The sequence below is a fragment of the Saccopteryx leptura genome, chromosome 13, assembly GCF_036850995.1.
Source record: "Saccopteryx leptura isolate mSacLep1 chromosome 13, mSacLep1_pri_phased_curated, whole genome shotgun sequence".
Classification (NCBI taxonomy): domain Eukaryota; kingdom Metazoa; phylum Chordata; class Mammalia; order Chiroptera; family Emballonuridae; genus Saccopteryx; species Saccopteryx leptura.
This window is the reverse complement of record NC_089515.1, coordinates 37,675,676-37,694,680: the sequence shown is the minus strand read 5'-3', so window position 1 is coordinate 37,694,680 and position 19,005 is coordinate 37,675,676. Positions and strand designations below refer to the sequence as shown.

The following is a 19,005-nucleotide window of genomic DNA, read 5'->3' as shown; positions in this document are numbered from 1 at the left end:
CAGGTGGGCATGCCGGGTGGATCCCTGTTGGGCGCATGCGGGAGTCTGTCTGACTGCCTCCCCGTTTCCAACTCCAGAAAAATACAAAAAAAAAAAAAAAAAAAAAAGCTAGAGATCTTGGATACCTGTGGAGATCGTGTGTTTCTACATTTGGCAGGCTTTAAGATTTTCCTCCTGGGTTAAGCTGACTGTACCACCAGAGTGCCCAGCTCTCAGCAAAGAAACAAGTAGGATGAACTAAGGAGAGCCCCTTCAGAATAGAAGTGCTCAACCTGTGTGCTGGCGAGTCCCATCTGACTCAACGTTTAAAAAAAAAAAGTTTTAAGAGATTCTGCATTCTAAGCTGCAAAAACGGCAGGCTACCCTGAGTCCGCACTATAGGTATCATTGTTTCTTTTCAGGAAAAGAAGCAACTGAAAATTTAATTTCACTCAACCGAAGGTTTTGAAGGCTTCTGTGTCTTAAGTACACCATACATAAGAAATGAACATCACCCGAGGCAGGAAGGAGATTTTAAAAAATACACTGAAAACAGAATCCTGGACAAAGGAGGTTTCAATTGCACTAAGAAGTCTGCACTTGAGACCTATGAGGAGAGGAGAAGATCAAAACCGCTCCCTCTGCAGCCGCCGGCCCAGAAACGGCCGGGGAGCGCCGGCCCCAAACCGACGGGCAGGTGGCACGCGTCTTTCTCCCGCCCCAGCGGGCTCTGCGAGGGACCCAGGCTGGGGCGGCGGACTGCTGGAGCGTTGCTGGGCTATGGGGCAGCGGGAAGCGAACCGAGCTCCCTCCGCCAGCTTCACCGAGCACGGCCCTCGAGCCCCGCCGCCCCGCCGCGAAGGATTCCTGGGTCACTTAAGTCATCCAGTCCTCGGAACAGCCGAGCCGGGGAGCGGGAAGAGGGTGAAATAAAGCGGTTCACCGGCACACGCGCTGGTGATCCGGACTCGCCGGCGGGAGACTCTGCTGAGCACCCCGTGGGGCCAGGCAGCGGGGAACCGCAGCCCCGCCGAAGCGCGCAGATGCGGAGCGCGCAGACCCTCACCCGCTCCCGCCCGACCCAAGGCCCTCAGACCGACCCCGCTGCGTCCTCACCTCGCGTCGTCCGCTGCAGCCCCGGCGGTGGCGCGCGGACATGCCTCCAGGACGCACCCACAGTAAGGAGTCCTTGGGCGGTGGCCCCTTCCCGGGACCCAGGCGCTTAGGTCCGCGCTTCCGAGGGGCGGAGAGTGCAAGGGGCGGAGGCACCGGCGGGGCTGGCCCCTGGGCCCCGCGGGCAGCGCTGAGGGAGGAGAGCGTGGTGGTGGTGGTGGTGGAGGTGGTGGTGGTGGAGGTGGTGGTGGGTGATCTCAGTGCTCAGCCCCCCAGCTCCGCGGTGAACTCCCTGACCGGTGGCCGAATGAGATGTACCCCTGAGATCCGCTCTACGTGCGTTTTGCTTCGGCTTGGCTAGGGGAGAGGGGCGCGGGGGAGGAGGGACAGCTCGAGGTTATGTAATAGATGGGTCCGCGGTGTCCCGAGCCAGCTCGCTGCAGGACTGTCCCAGCTCGCTCCAGGACTGCCTGACCCTCCCCGGGAACAGTTATTGTGCCCCTGACCTAGGCAAGCACAGGGTCCTGGTGTTCTCAGAAAGAACTTTCCCCTGCAGAGTAAGAGTAAGATCTTGAGAAAATTCAAGGACTCCCTTAGAAGTATGCGAGTCTGGACTCAGCCAGCCAGCCTTTCCCGTTTCACAGCATGGGAAACTGGGACCCCAAAGGAATAGTTAAAAGCATTGTGTAAAGCCAGTTGCTGCGGCCACCATCACAGCCACCTGGCCTAAGCAGGTTTGCATTTGATTCGGACAGAAGGTAATGAAACAACGGAGCCAAGAACTGGTGGGTCATTACATTTAATCCTAGCTCCCACCCGGCGGGCGAGAAATACACACAGTGGGAAAACATTTACCTTTCCATTCAGGGCTCCCAAAGCCACTGACTCATCTGAGTTTCCTAGAATCAAAGGTTTCTACCTCACTAGCCTTATTCACCTCTGTTCTCCATCTCCTTCTCTCTGTACAAACTGGACAAACTGGCTTCTCCTTCAGCACTGCGCCATCTTGGCTGCCTCTCCTTGCATGCTAATTTCAGGATCTGAGAGAGAATGAGCCCCCGGTCTGCCCCATTTTATAGTGTAGAAATTAAAACCTTTAAGTCCATATACAAATAAGGAAGTCTGATACAAAGTCACTTATCTGAGGCATAAATGAGATTCCTCATAAGAGTGCAACACCCCACATCATGCAACAGTCAAGGGTGTGGGGAAAGGCCTAGTGTTGAGAAGATCTTAGTATTAAAAGGGTGGGACAGGCTTAGTATTAAAACTAAGCCTTAGGCTATAAGGACACTGCCTGCTTACAGCCTGTCTCCCACACCCAATGCAAACTATAAGCGAGCAAACATATACATCATATTTGCAAACTTATTTGACCCACTGTTGGGCGGATAAAATGTATTATGCTCACTTTGTTAAAGATGCCATCGCCCAGGTGATATTAATGTGTGTTGGGGGCAGACAGGATCATTATAGCCTGGGGCTTGGTTTTGGGATTAAGTCTCTCCCACCCGTCTTGATGTGGGGTGGTACAATCCAATCATGCCTCAGAGAAGTGACTGTATTAGAGACTTCCCTATTCTGTATATTGGATTAAGGGTTTAGATTTCTACACTATAAAATGGGGACGAACGAGAGTTTGGGCTCTTGGTTCCTGAGATTATCATTAGAAGAGAGAGCAGAGGAGAGCAGAGAAAGGCCATGTGGAGGAGGCCAGGAGAAGCAGCCAAGATGGTGGAGTGCTGAGTGAGATGCCAGTTTGTGTAGTTTGTATCTGGGATAAGGAAGGAGATGGGGAACAGAGGTGAATAAGTCTGGTGAGCTAGAGACCTTTGATTCTAGGAAACTCGGATAAGTCAGTGGTTTTGTGAGCACTGAATGTGACTGGGTTTTGGAGCCCAGTGTGTATTTTTACTTGCCCGCCGGGTGCAAGCTAGAATTAAAGACTATGGCCCATCAGTTTTTGGCTCCGCTGTTTCTTTACCGACTGTCCGAATCCAATGCGAACCTGCATAGGCCAGAAGGCTGCTGTGATAGTGGCCGTGGCTTCTGGCTTGACACCCACACATTGTCTCTTGGAATTAGATGGCCTGGATTAAACTCTTTTTAAAAGCTTGTGGCCTTGAACACCTTAAGTCCCAATTTCTTCCCCTGTAAAATGAGAATAACAGTGTCCACTTCATACGGCTGCTGAAAGGACAGAACGAATGAGGTACAGACACCGGGTATTTAATGTGCCCCCAATAAACTTTCTACAGTAGGTCCTGTTAAGACTGTAAGTACAGCTAAGGTTGGTCCAGCTATCCAAGCAATGCCTGAAAGTTGGTTGTCTCACTGGCCCGAACAAGGAGCTGCCTGTGTCTATCAATTGGTACCCCGTGGGAAACAGGTTCCAGGTTCACCTTCCTGTAAATTTCTACACCCTTGTTACTCAACAGCGTTGTCATCATCTGGGAGTTTGCTAGAAATGCAAATCTCAGAAATGCCCAATCTCAGAATCTCTAAATCATAATTTGTGTTTTAACAGGAATCCCTAAGTGATTTGGTTGGTTTTCCATCAAAGTGTCAAAATAAATTTGACTTTCTTGAATATTTAGCAAGGAGACCAGAAAGTTACCGTGCAGCGGCCATTCAATACTTTAGGGCAGGTGTCCCCAAACTATGGCCTGCGGGCCGCATGCGGCCCCCTGAGGCCATTTATCTGGCCCCCTGCCGCACTTCCGGAAGGGGCACCTCTTTCATTGGTGGTCAGTGAGAGGAGCACTGTATATGGTGGCTCTCCAACGGTCTGAGGGACAGTGAACTGGCCCCCTGTGTAAAAAGTTTGGGGACCTCTGCTTTAGGGTATATTTTAAATAGACAACTATAGTCCTTCCTCATTTTACCCTCTGACTATTTTGTCTTTTCCTCTCAGCTCAATTTTCTGCTCTGTATAAATCTGGATTTAAGTCCTATTTTACACTTGCCAAAAAACTCTTGGTTACATTTAAGTAATGATTAGTAAATTGTATATCTAAAGCATACAGAAGAAATAGTACATACAGCTTGTAAAAGAATTCATTGCCTGACCAGGCTGTGGCACAGTAGATGGAGCATCAACCTGGGACACAGAGGACCCATGTTTGAAACCCCGAGGTCCCTCACTTGAGTGGCAGCTCATCCGACTTGAGCTCAAGGTCCTCGGCTTGAGTGCAGAAGCATAGACATGACCCCATGGTCGCTGGCTTGAAGCCCAAAGTCACTGGCCAGAGGAAAAGGTCACTGGCTGGGCTGCAGCCCCCCACCCCTATCACAGCACATATGAGAAAGCAATCAATGAACAACTAAGGTGCTGCAATGAAGATTTGATGCTTCTCATCTCTCTTCTTTCCTGCCTGTCTATTGCTACTTGTCCCTCTCTCTGTCTCTTTCTCTCTCGCTAAAGAAAAAAAAAAAATAATACTGTAATTTATCAGCTGCCTTGGCCGGTGGCTCAATGGATAGAGTGCAGGTCCTGCATATGGACATCCCAGGTTTGAATCTGGCCAGGGCACACAGGAGAAGTGACTATCTGCTTCTCCACCCTTCCCCTGTCCCCCTTTCTCATTCTTCCCCTCTCTCTCTCTCTTCTCCTTCCCAGCCTTGGTGTAATTGGTTTCAGCACATCACTAAGGATGGCTCTGTGGAGCCTACATCTCAGGTGTTAAAGATAGCTCAGAGCAAGCATGGCCTCACAGAGGGTTGCCAGGTGGATCCCACTCTGGAGGGGAGGCTGTCTTTCTATTTCCCATCCCCTTACTTGGAAAAGAAGAAAGAAAAAAAAATTCATTAGCATTGAAATGAAGTTATCAATGTAAAGGCAGGGTTGAGCCCTGAGTTCCCATCTGTGAAGATCTTTAGGTTAAAGGCTTACAGTAAATACTTCTGTGGTTCAGAAAAGTACTTCTCTTAAACATTGTTTTGGGTAGCAAATAAGCCCCATTCTCCACTAAATAATGTAGAACAACCAGTTCTTTTAAAATATTTTGGAGAATAGAAAGAAACCTCACAGGCTTCCTTCCAAGTCACCACTTGTAGGGGCTCTAGCAAAGCCCAAAGCAAACATTTTGTTTTATTTCATTAAATGTTGTGTGTTTGGGTTTTGTTTGTTTGTTATTCCTTCAGATTTAGTTTGCTTGATCTATCTCTGGCAGAATGATTCTCATCTTTTGAGAGTTAAGCAATCGGGGATTGCGATGAGGAGGAGGAGGAGGCTACTGCTGCTAGGCTGTGCCTGATGCAGAAGGATCACTTCCACCTACTTACTCTTTGGGTTTTCCCCTCAAGGCGGTTGAACAAGCTGATATCATGGGGGTGGGCAGTACGGGGTGGAAGAAGGGACAATGGAAAGAGAAAAGGAATTGTCTTTCTCTGAAGTTGGAAGGTTTGAAAAAGCTAGAAAGGGAAGGAGAGAGCCCTTCTGCTTGTCCTAAGATCTAACAGAAGTGGGAGGATGGGGGATGGGAGATGAGAACAGTGCTATCCAATAATTTTCTACAGCGATGGAAATGTTGCATCCTTTTAATGCTGTTTGTAGTTAGTCTTAAATTTTTTATTTATTCATATTTAAAGAGAGAAAAAGGGAGAGAGTGAGAGAAACACACACACACACACACACACACACCAGAACATCAATCTGTTCTTGTATATGCCCTGACCTGGAATCAAACCGGCAACCTCTACACTTTGAGATGAAATTCTAAGCAACTGAGTTATCCAGCTAGGGTTGTAATTATCCTTAGAATAACCGTTTGCAATATCAAAAAGGGCTATTACATTTTCAGTAAATTTAGTTTTTGTTTGTGTTTGTTTTTCAGTACCAGTCTGTTGAATTAACCACATTTCCAGTGTTCCATACCAGCATGTGGCTAACATCTACTGTATTAAACAGCACATGAAACACTGCCTTTATCACAGAAAGTTCTGTGGCACAGTGGTGCTTAGAGGTGAGGCTTTTATTTATTCTTTTTTTTTTTTTTTTTTTTTTTTTTTTTTTTTTTTTTTAGAGAGGAGAGGGAGAGACAGAGAGAGAAGGGGGGAGGAGCTGGAAGCATCAACTCCCATATGTGCCTTGACCAGGCAAGCCCAGGGTTTCGAACTGGCGATCTCAGCATTTCCAGGTCGACGCTTTAACCACTGCGCCACCACAGGTCAGGTGAGGTGAGGCTTTTGGTGTGAAGATGAGGCCAAATATTCCAGCTCTTCCTTCTTTCTCTCTTTCTTTCTTCCTTCCTTCCTTCCTTCCTTTCTTCCTCCCTCCCTTCCTTCCTTCCTTCCTTCCTTCCTTCCTTCCTTCCTTCCTTCCTCCCTCCCTTCCTCCCTCCCTTCCTTCCTCTCTTTCTCTCTCTCTCTCTCTTTCTTTCTTTCTCTTTCTTTTTTTTTGTGACAGAGACAAAGAGACAGATAGGGACAGAAAGACAGGAAGGGAAAGAGATGAGAAGCATCAATTCTTTGTTGAGGTTCCTTAATTGTTCATTGATTGTTTTCTCATATGTGCCTTGAGGGGGAGAGGGGCTACAGCAGAGCCAGTGACCCCTTGCTCAAGCCAGCGACCTTGGGGTTTCGAACCTGGGTTGTCTGCATCCCAGACCAACCCTCTATCCACTACGCCATCACCTCATCAGGCCAAGTATTACAGCTTTTCTAAATCTGCCTCACCTGTCCTAAGGCAGGTAGAGGAATTGATCATTAAACCTAGATCATTCAGTCCTCATGAGAGTCAAACTGGGATAATCCATAAAATGTGTTGAATGCAATGCCCTGCACATAGTAAATGCACAGAAAATATTAACCAGAATTAGTATTAATAGTCATTTTATATTTTAAAAAATGGTGCAGTACATGACACTATAGTGCACCATTATTAGTTAAATAAACTTTTGCTAATGTGTTTAGCTGCCATGGTACCTCCACAACAATTTAGAGCTGTGCTCCAGCCTAAATTTATACCGCTCACCTCTTCTCCTCACTCAGAGCTGGGCACTACCAGTACTAGCCTAGATGGAGGTAAAGCATTCTTGGTCAAATCCCTGCCATTTTATCCAATAACAAGCAGGTTAACTGAAATCACATTGTACCACGGTACAGGAGAATCAATTTTCAGATGCAATTCTCAGAAGCATGACACCTGAGAGTACATCTATTATAGAAGGAATTGTTTGTTCCTGTTATTTGGTCAAATAAAGATGACTAGACTCAGCAGAGAGAAATGAGAACATTGGCTTCAAATAAGTAATATTTGGGCCTGACTGGGCAGTGGTGCAGTGGATAGAGCGTTGGACTGGGATGTGGAGGACCCAGGTTCAAGACCCCCTAGGTTGCCAGCTTGAGCGCATGCTATTCTGGTTTGAGCAAGGCTCACCAGCTTGGGCCCAAGGTTACTGGCTCGAGCAAGGGGTCACTTGGTCTGCTGTAGCCCCCGGGTCAAAGCACATATGAGAAATCAATCAATGAGCAACTGAGGAGCCGCAATGAAGAATTGATGTTTCTCATCTCTCTCCCTTCCTGTCTGTCTGTCTCTATCTGTCCCTCTCTCTGCCACAAAAAAAAAAAAAAAAAAAAAAAAAAAAAGAGAGAGAGAGAGAGAGAGAGAAGTAATATTAATATTTGGGGCACCCATGTCAGATTGGGAGCTACCAAAAAGTTGGGGACTGGGGACAGAAACTTAAGGCTTTTGCCTACATAGAACCTAAATAAAACCTAAAATTTATTTTTGTGACTAATAAGGATTCTAAAGATATCTACAAATAGCATTAAATCTTACATTAATGCTAAAGATATCTACAAATCTTACATTAAAGATTGTAAGTATTTTATGCTGTCAATTATAAATGAGGGCGATATATTGAATGAGAAATAGTGAAATTCTTCCTTGCACACCAAGAAACATGGATTTCTGAATAATCTTCTCAAACCTTCATTCTGACTTTTTAAATAAAATCACATCCTGTGGGCACCTTCCAGATTTCACTTTCTTCATTGTGTTTCGTGGTCCCTTTTTCATCACTTCTTTTCTTATGAATATTTTTGTAGAAGGCAGCCACTATTTCTCTGCTCTCTTTTCTTAACCCATATCCTAGTCCCCCATTGTCATGGCTGTGGCTAACACTTGCCTGTCAAGGGGAATCGAACCCTTTCTGACCGCTCTCTGAACTTCAGTTCTTGTCACCAGACCCCCAGTGGATATGGTCGCTGAAATTCTCCCCATCCCATTACTTTAAAGTTATCATTACAATCTGCTTCTAGCTCCCTCAAAATTTTCTTGTTTCTCCTCTCTGACACCCCTGGTGCTAAAATTCTCTTGTTTACTATGATTTAAAGCCATGGAATCATTTTAACCTACTTCTTTTCTTTATAGAGTCATGGTATAACTGGAAGTCATTGAATTTGGAGTTAGAAGATCTCACTAAAAATCCCACTTTTGCCACTTCACAGCAGTATGAATTTACAAAACTTCTCAACCCTGCTAAGCCACAATAAGATCATTCAAAAACTACGGCTGCCTCTGTGCTAATTAGGTTAGACTCTCACCCTCCAAACTAATGGCATTTTTGACTTGATAACCCTTTGTTATGGGGCTGCCCTGTGCACTCTAGAATATTTACCAGCATCCCTAGTCTTTACCCATTACTTATTTTTATTTATTCATTTTAGAGAGGGAAGGGAGAGTGCGAGAGAGAGAGAGAGAGAGAGAGAGAGAGAGAGAAGGGGGAGGATCAGGAAGCATCAGCTTCTATACATGCCTTGACCAGGCAAGCCTGGGATTTTTTTTTTAATTTTGCATTTATTTTTAGAGATAATCTTAATTGTTGATGATTAATTGATTGATTTTAATGAGAAAGGAAGGGAGCGAGAGAGAGAGAGAGACAGACAGAAACATACATCTGTTCCTGTATGTGCCCTGACCGGGGATCAAACCGGCAACCTCTGTGTTTCGGGATGATGCTCCAACCAATTGAACTATCCAGCCAGGGCAAGCCTGGGATTTTGAACTGGCAACCTCAACATTTCAGGTCGACGCTTTATCCACTGTGCCACCACAGGTCAGGCTTTACTTTTATTTTTTACAGAGACAGAGAGAGAGTCAGAGAGGGATAGATAGGGACAGACAGACAGGAACTGAGAGAGATGAGAAGCATCAATCATCAGTTTTTCGTTGTGACACAGTTGTTCATTGATTGCTTTCTCATATGTGCCCTGACCACGGGCCTTCAGCAGAACGAGTAACCCCTTGCTTGAGCCAGCAACCTTGAGTACAAGCTGGTGAGCTTTTTGCTCAAACCAGATGAGCCTGCGCCCAAGCTGGAGACCTCGGGGTCTCGAACCTGGGTCTTCCGCATCCCAGTCCGACGCTCTATCCACTGCGCCACCACCTGGTCAGGCTAGACCCCCATTAATTTTTAATAACACTGGGCTTCATTTCCCAGTTAATTTATTCAAAATTTTCAATTTCTTGTTCAAACTTTCATGTCATTTTTTTCTTGAAATATGTATTTGGTTTTGGCACCTTGTTTCTCCAAATTAAATATAAATAAAATTATTTAAATTCCATAATGTTGAGAGCTGGTGTATAACTCTTTCCCTTCTCTGAACAGCTGCAGGGAGAGTTATAAGGAATTTGTTGACATTTACTGAGTACCTGTGATGTCCCAGGCCCTGTGTCTGCATTTGTTCGATTCTCACGGTACTTATTTTCCAATTGAGGGAAAGAGCCTCAGAGTGGTTAAATGAATTGCCCAACGTTGTGCAACTATAAAACAGGGCTAGCATATGAAGCAAGGTCTCTCTAACTCTGGGGTAGATTGATTACAAAACCAGCCAGGATTCTCTGTTTCCATATCCTTAGCAATGTGAATTCGTAGCTTCCTCCATCAAGAAGTGGGGCCTGTCAACAACAAACAAACAAACAATCCAATAAAAAAATGGGAAGAAGACTTGAACAGACACTTCTCCCAGGAAGAAATACAAATGGCCAACAGATATATGAAAAGATGCTCATCTTCTTTAGTTATTAGAGAAATGCAAATCAAAACTGCAATGAGATACCACCTCACACCTGTTAGATTAGCTATTATTAACAAGACAGGTAATAGTAAATGTTGGAGAGGCTGTGGAGAAAAAGGAACCCTCATACACTGTTGGTGGGAATGTCAAGTAGTACAACCATTATGGAAGAAAGTATGGTGGTTCCTCAAAAAACTGAAAATAGAATTACCTTATGACCCAGCAATCCCTCTACTGGGTATATACCCCAAAAACTCAGAAACATTGATACGTAAAGACACATGCAGCCCCATGTTCATTGCAGCATTGTTCACAGTGGCCAGGACATGGAAACAACCAAAAAGCCTGTCAATAGATGACTGGATAAAGAAGATGTGGCACATATACACTATGGAATACTACTCAGCCATAAGAAATGATGACATCGATCATTTACAGCAAAATGGTGGAATCTTGATAACATTATACGAAGTGAAATAAGTAAATCAGAAAAAACCAGGAACTGCATTATTCCATACGTAGGTGGGACATAAAAGTGAGACTAAGAGACATTGATAAGAGTGTGGTGGTTACGGGGGGAGGGGGGAGAGGGAGAGGGAAGGGGGAGGGGGAGGGGTACAAAGAAAACTAGATAGAAGGTGACAGAGGACAATCTGATTTTGGGTGATGGGTATGCAACATAAGTGAATGACAAGATAACCTGGAGTTGTTATCTTTGAATATATGTATCCTGATTTATTGATGTCGCCCCATTAAAAATAAAATTATTAAAAAAAAAAAGAAGAAGAAATGGGGCCTGTTTCTCCACTTCTTGAATCAGGGCTAGTCTAGTGAATTGTTTTAGGCAGTGAAGAGAAAAATAACTGTGGGCCAATTCTAAGTCTAGACCCTAAGGGGCCATGACCCCATCAGGCTCTGTCTCAGAACCAACCTCACCATGAGCACAAACAGAGATAGGATAACCTGCTGGAAGAACACGTGGGGCAGAGCTCAGGCAGCTCAGTCACCCCAGTCAAGGTCTCAGATACCAGCAGAGCCAAGCCAAGATCAACAAAGCCAGCTACTAACCCCACATCAGGCTTCAGGTGCTCGAGTGAGCCCATGGAGACCAGCTCAGAACAGCAGACCCGGCCAGCCAACCTACACACTCATGCACAAAAATAAAGGTTTGCTGTTGTAGTTGTTTGTTATGTGGCATTATTTAAGCAAGAGGTAACTATATAAGTTCGCAATGCCTGCAGATCTTACCTATGCCTTATATTAGAATGAAGACAAAAGTTGTTGCAAACACATCTATCAAAAGTCTTTTTTTCCAGTTTTTATCATGCTATTAAGGTCTTTTCAATTACTCAAGAAGAAAAAAAAACACATTGTGAGCAAGATATTAGAAGAGAAAAGAAATTCTTTGTGTTTAATGAGCCAGTTTAATGAGTAACTAATTTGCAAACTGAACTATGAAGCAAGTCTCTCCTATGTTTCTATGATCAGACAAATTCAGTACAAAAAAAAACCAACCAGTTTTTTTGAGTTGCTTGTCTGCACAGGCACAGTGATACAGTACAAGGTGTTTTTATTTAATACATTGTTCTTGCCTTTGAGGAATTTATAATCAATTGAGATATAAGTAGCCATGCAAGTGAGAGAAGTTGAATAACAATAAAATATTTCAAGAACACATTTACTGGCCCTGGCCGGTTGGCTCAGTGGTAGAGCATTGGCCTGGTGTGCAGGAGTCCCGGGTTCGTTTCCCAGCCAGGGTACACAGGAGAAGCGCCCATCTGCTTCTCCACCCCTCCCCCTCTCCTTCCTCTCTGTCTCTCTCTTCCCCTCCTGCAACCAAGGCTCCATTGGAGTGAAGTTGGCCCAGGCGCTGAGGATGGCTCCATGGCCTCTGCCTCAGGCGCTGGAATGGCTCTGGTCGCAACAGAGCAACACCCCAGATGGGCAGAGCATCGCCCCCTGGTGGGCTTGCCGGGTGGATTCCGGTCGGGCGCATGTGGGAGTCTGTCTGAATGCCTCCCTGTTTCCAACTTCAGAAAAATACAAAAAAAAATAAAAAATAGAAATAAAAAAAGAACACATTTACCACAACCTATTGTCTCAAAAAGAAAATATGCATGATCATTTTGATAAAGGAAATTAATTTATTACTTGCTAGGAGAATCCAGAGGAAAAGTGAATGCTTGGGAGAGAAGCTGCCTGGGTGAAGGTAAAGGCTGACATTATAGCTGGGGCTGGAGCTCCTTTTTAGAGTATTTCAAGAAGCAGACAGGAAGGCTCTCCTGATAGCTAAAAGTACAGTATTAGCAGTGGGAAAGTGCAAGGTGTATTTGGCAGTAAATAAGTCAGTTTGATGAGAACAAAGAAAATCAATAGGAGAAAGTGACTGATTAGCTATGGAGTAGAAGAGACATGGGTAGTATGTGTGTCTGCAGCCAGGAGGATGGTGATTATTAACAGACAAAACAGTTAAGAGGTAGCAGCTGGTAAACCCTCCAATAATAGACATGAAGAGCTGGATGTGGGAGAATTACCTGGCAGGCTGTTAGAAATTCAGGTCAGGGGATAAGGAAAAAGGTCCAAGTTAGAGATATGGCTTGTACAACTTCAGTGCAAGAGAGCAGAGATGAAGCCAGAGCCAAAGGGCAGACTGGACCTTGGGGAATGCCTGCAGTGTCTAGTAAGAGAGACAAGAAAGATGCACAACTGACTGCTGAGCAGGATGTAGCAAGTGCCACATGAGCCATGTAAGTGTGAAATCCATTCAGAGAAGGGAGAGAGGTGTACACCAGCAGAGTGGTGTGGGAAACAGGCTGTAAACTGGCAAGGTCGTTATAGCCTAAGGCTTAGTTTAAGACTAAGCCTGTCCCACTCTTTTAGTACTAAGATCTCTTAATACTAAGATCTTTTCAACACTAAGCTTTTCTCCACACCCTTGACTATTGCATGATGTAGGGTGGTGCACTCTTTTGAGGGATCTCATTTATGCCTCAGATGAGTGGCTTTGTATCAGAGACATTTCTATTTGTATATTGGCTTAAAGGTTTTCATTGTCTACGCTATATAATAAAGCAAAGACTGGGGGCTCACTCTCTCTGTTCCTCCCATTAGCATTGCAGAGTCCCCCTGATCTCATCCTCTTTTCTTGGTGAGTCTATTTTCTTAATTCTGTATCATTCTCCCTCAGGACCTGGAATTACTAGATGCGCTGGTTTGCGGCAAGTGGTGCCCAATGTGGGGCCTGAGTATGAGAAACTAAACTAAAGGCAGGTGATGGAACTCCCTAAGTGTGCACAGTGAGTAAAGAAAGTTTTGGGGGAGAGTAGAGTTGGGAGTAATAAATTATGGGACAGTTAGGGACAAAAGTAAGGGATCTTTTTTGTAGAAATGTTTTCATATGAGGACAAATCGTTGTCTGAAGAGTATCAGGGTGGGAAGCGGAAACAGAGGGGTGTGAATATGAGAACAACTTGGAGTCTGAGGATGACTCAGGGGATAAAAATTTTGCGGCTATGGCTGCCTTAACCATGGGGCCTCTGCTGCCCTTGGCTCCTTCCTATGTTCAACCCTTTGCTTCTCTGTACCCTTATTGGGCTGATTCCAGAGTCTATAGCTCAAAATCTGGGAAATCCCCGCTCCAATAATCTATAGACCAGGCTCAAAATATAGGGGAAACAATAAATGGCCTTACCTGTTTTCCTGTTGTGGAAAGACAGGACGATAAGGGGAAACTAGTGCGAGAACATGAACCTGTACCTTTTAAAACTCTGAAAGAACTTAAACTTGCTTGTACTCAGTATGGGCCTACTGCTCTTTTTACACTTGGTTTATTAGATACTATTAGTGCAAAGGCTCTTCCCCCAAATGACTGGAAGGCGATTGCTCATGCTTGTCTCTCTGGGAGTGATTATTTGCTGTGGAAGTCAGACTTTCATGAAAAGCTGTGGAGCAGGATGAGAAAAACCAGCAAGAGGAGGTTGCTGTTACTGTAGATATGTTAACTGGAGAAGGACAATATGCCCATATGGCAACTCAATTAGAGTATCAACTAACTACTTACAATATAATTAATCAGATAGCCACAAAGACATGGAAATGCCTGCCTACTCCAGGGGCCAAAATGGAAGAATTTGGTAAAATTAGACAAGGCACAGATGAGCAATTATAAGAATTTGTTTCACGGCTAATTTGAGCAGTCAAAATAATAGAAGAAGATTAAAATGTAGGAAAGTTTTTTTTTTTTTTTATTACAGGGACAGAGAGAAAGTCAGAGAGAGGGATAGACAGGGACAGACAGACAGGAATGGAGAGAGATGAGAAGCATCAATCATCATTTTTTTGTTGCAAGACCTTAGTTGTTTATTGATTGCTTTCTCATATGTGCCTTGACCGAGTAACCCCTTGCTTGAGCCAGCGACCTTGGGTCCAAGCTGGTGAGCTTTTGCTCAGACCAGATGAGCCCGCACTCAAGCTGGTGACCACAGGGTCTCAAACCTGGGTCCTCTGTATCTCAGTCCAATGCTCTATCCACTGCGCCACCACCTAGTCAGGCTGTAGGAAAGATTTTAATAAAACAGTTGGCATATGAAAATGCTAATTCAGCTTGTCAGGCTGCACTTCAGCCTCACCGCAAGAAGGGAGATATAGAGGACTATATCAGAATATGTACCGATGTTGGGACTTCATACATGCAAGGTCTTGCTTTTACCACAGACGTTAAGGCAAGACTTCCAGGACCATACTTTGATAAAAGGCAGAACAAATGAAAGAAGGAAGGCCAGGGAAGTACTTCTGCTGTGGATATTGTTTCCAATGCAGGGGTTCGGGGCATTTTGCTAAAAACTGTCCTGCTCGTCCTGGATATCAGTCTCAGCCTCTCCCTCCAGGACGGCCAGCCCTTAAGGCTCCGGACCTCTGCCCACGTTGTAGGAGAGGGAAACATTGGGCGAATGAGTGTAAGTCTAAATATACTACCCGAGGGCAGGGAAATGGATAATGGGCCCTTCCTGGCCCCATCAAACAATAGGGGCAATGTTGGTGTTTCCTCAGCAAATTCAGATTCCAGCAGGCCAAACATTGCCCAACTATCCCAGGCAACAACAGGCAGTGCAGGACGGGACCTCAGTCCCACCTCCCATTTTGTTTTAACTCCAGGGATGGGACCTCAAGCTATACCCACTGGAATTTTTGGGCCAATTCCCAGTAACACAGTAGGACTCTTATTAGGCAGAAGTAGTTTAACCATGAGAGAATCTTTTGTTCTCCCTGGAGTAATAGATTCGGATTATACAGGGGAAATTAAAGTAATGGCTCACACTCTGAGGAATATAGTCACTATCTCCTGGGACATGAAAATTGTTCAATCCTTTTACCTCTTTTTTTTTTTTTTTTTTTTTTTTTTTTTATTTTTCTGAAGCTGGAAACGGGGAGAGACAGTCAGACAGACTCCCGCATGCGCCCGACCAGGATCCACCCGGCACGCCCACCAGGGGGCGAGCTCTGCCCACCAGGGGGCGATGCTCTGCCCCTTCAGGGCTTCGCTCTGTTGCGTCCAGAGCCACTCTAGTGCCTGGGGCACAGGCCAAGGAGCCATCCCCAGTGCCCCGGCCATCCTTGCTCCAATGGAGCCTCGCTGTGGGAGGGGAAGTGAGAGACAGAGAGGAAGGAGAGGGGGAGGGGTGGAGAAGCAGATGGGCGCTTCTCCTGTGTGCCCTGGCCGGGAAACGAACCCAGGACTTCTGCACGCCAGGGCAACACTCTACCACTGAGCCAACCGGCCAGGGCCCTTTTACCTCTTTTAAGACAAGGTCAACCCTGCAAAAGAGACCCTGAGAGAATTGAGGATTTGGATCCACAATAGGCATTCTGCCTATTGGATTCAAAAAATAGGTCAGGAACGCCCTGAAAAGAAACTAACAATACAAAGGTGTAAATTTAAAGGACTTTTAGATACTGTAGCTGATGTATCTGTTATTGCTAAGATACACTGGCCCACTTATGCAGCAGCCACAGAATTACAAGGTATAAGGCAGAGTAAATCCCCTCAACAAAGCTCTAGTATTTTACAATGGGAAGATAAAGAAGGTCATTCTGGACTTTTTCAGCCTTATGTGCTGCCTGGATTGCCAGTTAATTTGTGGGGTAGAGATGTTTTGAAAAATATGGGAGCATTGCTTGTCAGTCCTAATAGTTTAGTCAGTACTCAAATGCTTGATCAAGGATTTTTGCACACCAAGGGACTAGGGAAAGAACAGTGAGGAATTCTCACCTCCATAGAAGTGGCACCCAATACCAGAAGGTGTGAATTAGGATATCAAAATTTAGCATAGGGGCCTTGGTAGCTCCTGCTACCGCAAAAATGCATTGTGCAGCCTGACCAGGTGGTGGCGCAGTGGACTGGGATGCAGAGCATCGGACTGGGATGCAGAGGACCCAGGTTCGAGGCCCCAAAGTCGCCAGCTTGAGCGCGGGCTTATCTGGTTTGAGTAAAAAAAGAAAAAGCCCACTAGCTTGAACCCAAGGTTGCTGGCTCCAGCAAGGGGTTACTCTGTCTGCTGAAGGCCCACGGTCAAGGCACATATGAGAAAGCAATCAATGAACAACTAAGGTGTTGCAAGCGCAATGAAAAACTAATGATTGATGCTTCTCATCTCTCTCCATTCCTGTCTGTCTTTCCCTGTCTATCCCTCTCTCCGACTCACTCTCTGTCTCTGTAAAAAAAAAAAAAAAAAAAAAAAAAAAAAGCCCTGGCCGGTTGGCTCAGTGGTAGAGCGTCAGCCTGGCATGCAGAAGTCCCGGGTTCGATTCCCGGCCAGGGCACACAGGAGAAGCGCCCATCTGCTTCTCCACCCCTCCCCCTCTCCTTCCTCTCTGTCTCTCTCTTCCCCTCCCGCAGCTAAGGCTCCATTGGAGCAAAGATAGCCCAGGCGCTGGGGATGGCTCTGTGGCCTCTGCCTCAGGCGCTAGAGTGGCTCTGGTCGCAACATAGCGAAGCCCAGGATGGGCAGAGCATCGCCCCCTGGTGGGCAGAGCATCGCCCCTGGTGGGCGTGCCGGGTGGATCCCGGTCGGGTGCATGCGGGAGTCTGTCTGCCTGTCTCTCCCCGTTTCCAGCTTCAGAAAAATACAAAAAATAAAAAATAAAAAAAAAATAAAAAAATGCATTGTGCAGACCTAATTACTTGGAAATCAGATAATCCTGTATGGGTAGACCAATGGCCCCCTTTTCAGGAGAAACTTAAGGCAGTTGCTCGATTGGTACAAGAGCAATTACAGCTTGGGCACATTGAACCTTCTAATAGCCCATGGAATATGCCTATATTTGTTATTAAAAAGAAATCAGGAAACTGGAGGCTTTATAAGATTTGAGGGCAATAAATAAAACTATGGAAATTATGGGTCCTCTCCAGCTAGGACTCCCTTCTCCTACTGCCATTCCATGGAATTTTCACCTTGTAATTATTGACTTGAAGGATTGTTTTTTTACTATTCCTTTATTAAGCCCTCATGACTACAAGCGTTTTTGCATTCAGTGTTCCTTCACTTAATTTCCAGGCTCCAATGGAGTGATACTAGTGGAGAGTTTTGCCTCAAGGTGTGGCTAACAGTCCTACCTTGTGCCAAATATATGTTGCTCAAGCTATCTCTCCACGATGAAGACAGCACCCTAAGGCGTACATAATTCATTATATGGATGATATTCTTATTACTCATTCAGATAAAGACACTGTGTTGCACATTTTGCAACAACTAGAATATTCTTTTTTTTTTTTTTACAGGGACAGAGAGAGAGTCAGATAGAGGGATAGACAGGGACAGACAGACAGGAACGGAGAGAGATGAGAAGCATCAATCATCAGTTTTTCGTTGCGACACCTTAGTTGTTCATTGATTGCTTTCTCATATGTGCCATGACCGCGGGCCTTCAGCAGACTGAGTAACCCCCGCTCAAGCCAGTGACCTTGGGTCCATGGTAGTGAGTTTTTGCTCAAGCCAGATGAGCCCGCGCTCAAGCTGGCAACCCTAGGGTCTCAAACCTGGGTCCTTCCGCATTCCAGTCTGACGCTCTATCCACTGCACCACCGCCTGCTCAGGCACAACTAGAATATTCTTTGAAAAAATCAGGACTTTATATAGCTCCTGAAAAGGGTACAGCAATCTTTACCTTTCTCTTTTTTAGGACAAATTATTGAAGGACAACAAATTCGTTCACAAAAGTTAGAAATCAGGGTGGATCATTTGCAAACTTCAAATGATCTCCAGAAATTATTAGGAGATATTAATTGGCTTAGACCTTCCTTAAAATTAACTACTGAGGAACTGAAGCCACTTTTTGATATTCTTAGAGGCTCGGCTGAACTAGCTTCTCCTCGGCTACTCACAGCTGTGGGACAGCAGTCTTTAAAGCTTGTAGAAAAAGCCTTGCAACAAACACAACTAAAATGCATAAATCCTGAAGAATCAACTGCCTTACTAATTTGTCCCTTGAGTTACACTCCAACAGGACTATTGTGGCAAGCTTCAGGTCCTATTGAATTTAGCTGTTACTGCTAAGAAAGTTTTATCTCCATATTTTTATTTTTTTATTTTTTTTATTTTTCTGAAGCTGGAAACGGGGAGAGACAGTCAGACAGACTCCCGCATGCGCCCGACCGGGATCTACCTGGCACGCCCACCAGGGGTGACGTTCTGCCCACCAGGGGGCGATGCTCTGCCCCTCCAGGGCGTCGCTCCGCTGCGACCAGAGCCACTCTAGTGCCTGGGGCAGAGGCCAAGGAGCCATCCCCAGCGCCCGGGCCATCTTTGCTCCAATGGAGCCTTGGCTGCGGGAGGGGAAGAGAGAGACAGAGAAGAAGGAGGGGAGGGTGGAGAAGCAAATGGGCGCTTCTCCTAT

The 19,005-nt window shown here is 45.4% G+C and overlaps 2 protein-coding genes across 3 annotated transcripts in view; one reads left to right on the top strand and one right to left on the bottom strand.

The window, feature by feature from the left end:
• The window catches only part of SLC16A12 (solute carrier family 16 member 12), a 104,547-nt gene extending 103,317 nt beyond the window's left edge, over positions 1-1,230 (bottom strand). For both annotated transcript variants that reach the window (XM_066355805.1, XM_066355807.1), the window contains exon 1: positions 1,096-1,230. The gene's annotated coding sequence lies outside the window, so the exon portion shown is untranslated. The remainder of the gene's footprint in view (positions 1-1,095) is intronic.
• LOC136384436 (uncharacterized) overlaps positions 1-19,005 on the top strand; it is a 109,311-nt gene that overhangs the window by 398 nt on the left and 89,908 nt on the right. Inside the window, exons 2-3 of the mRNA XM_066354599.1 lie at positions 467-1,157; positions 8,468-8,627. Coding sequence (XP_066210696.1) covers positions 467-1,157; positions 8,468-8,494 — 718 coding nt within the window. The 3' untranslated portion in view covers positions 8,495-8,627. The remainder of the gene's footprint in view (positions 1-466; positions 1,158-8,467; positions 8,628-19,005) is intronic.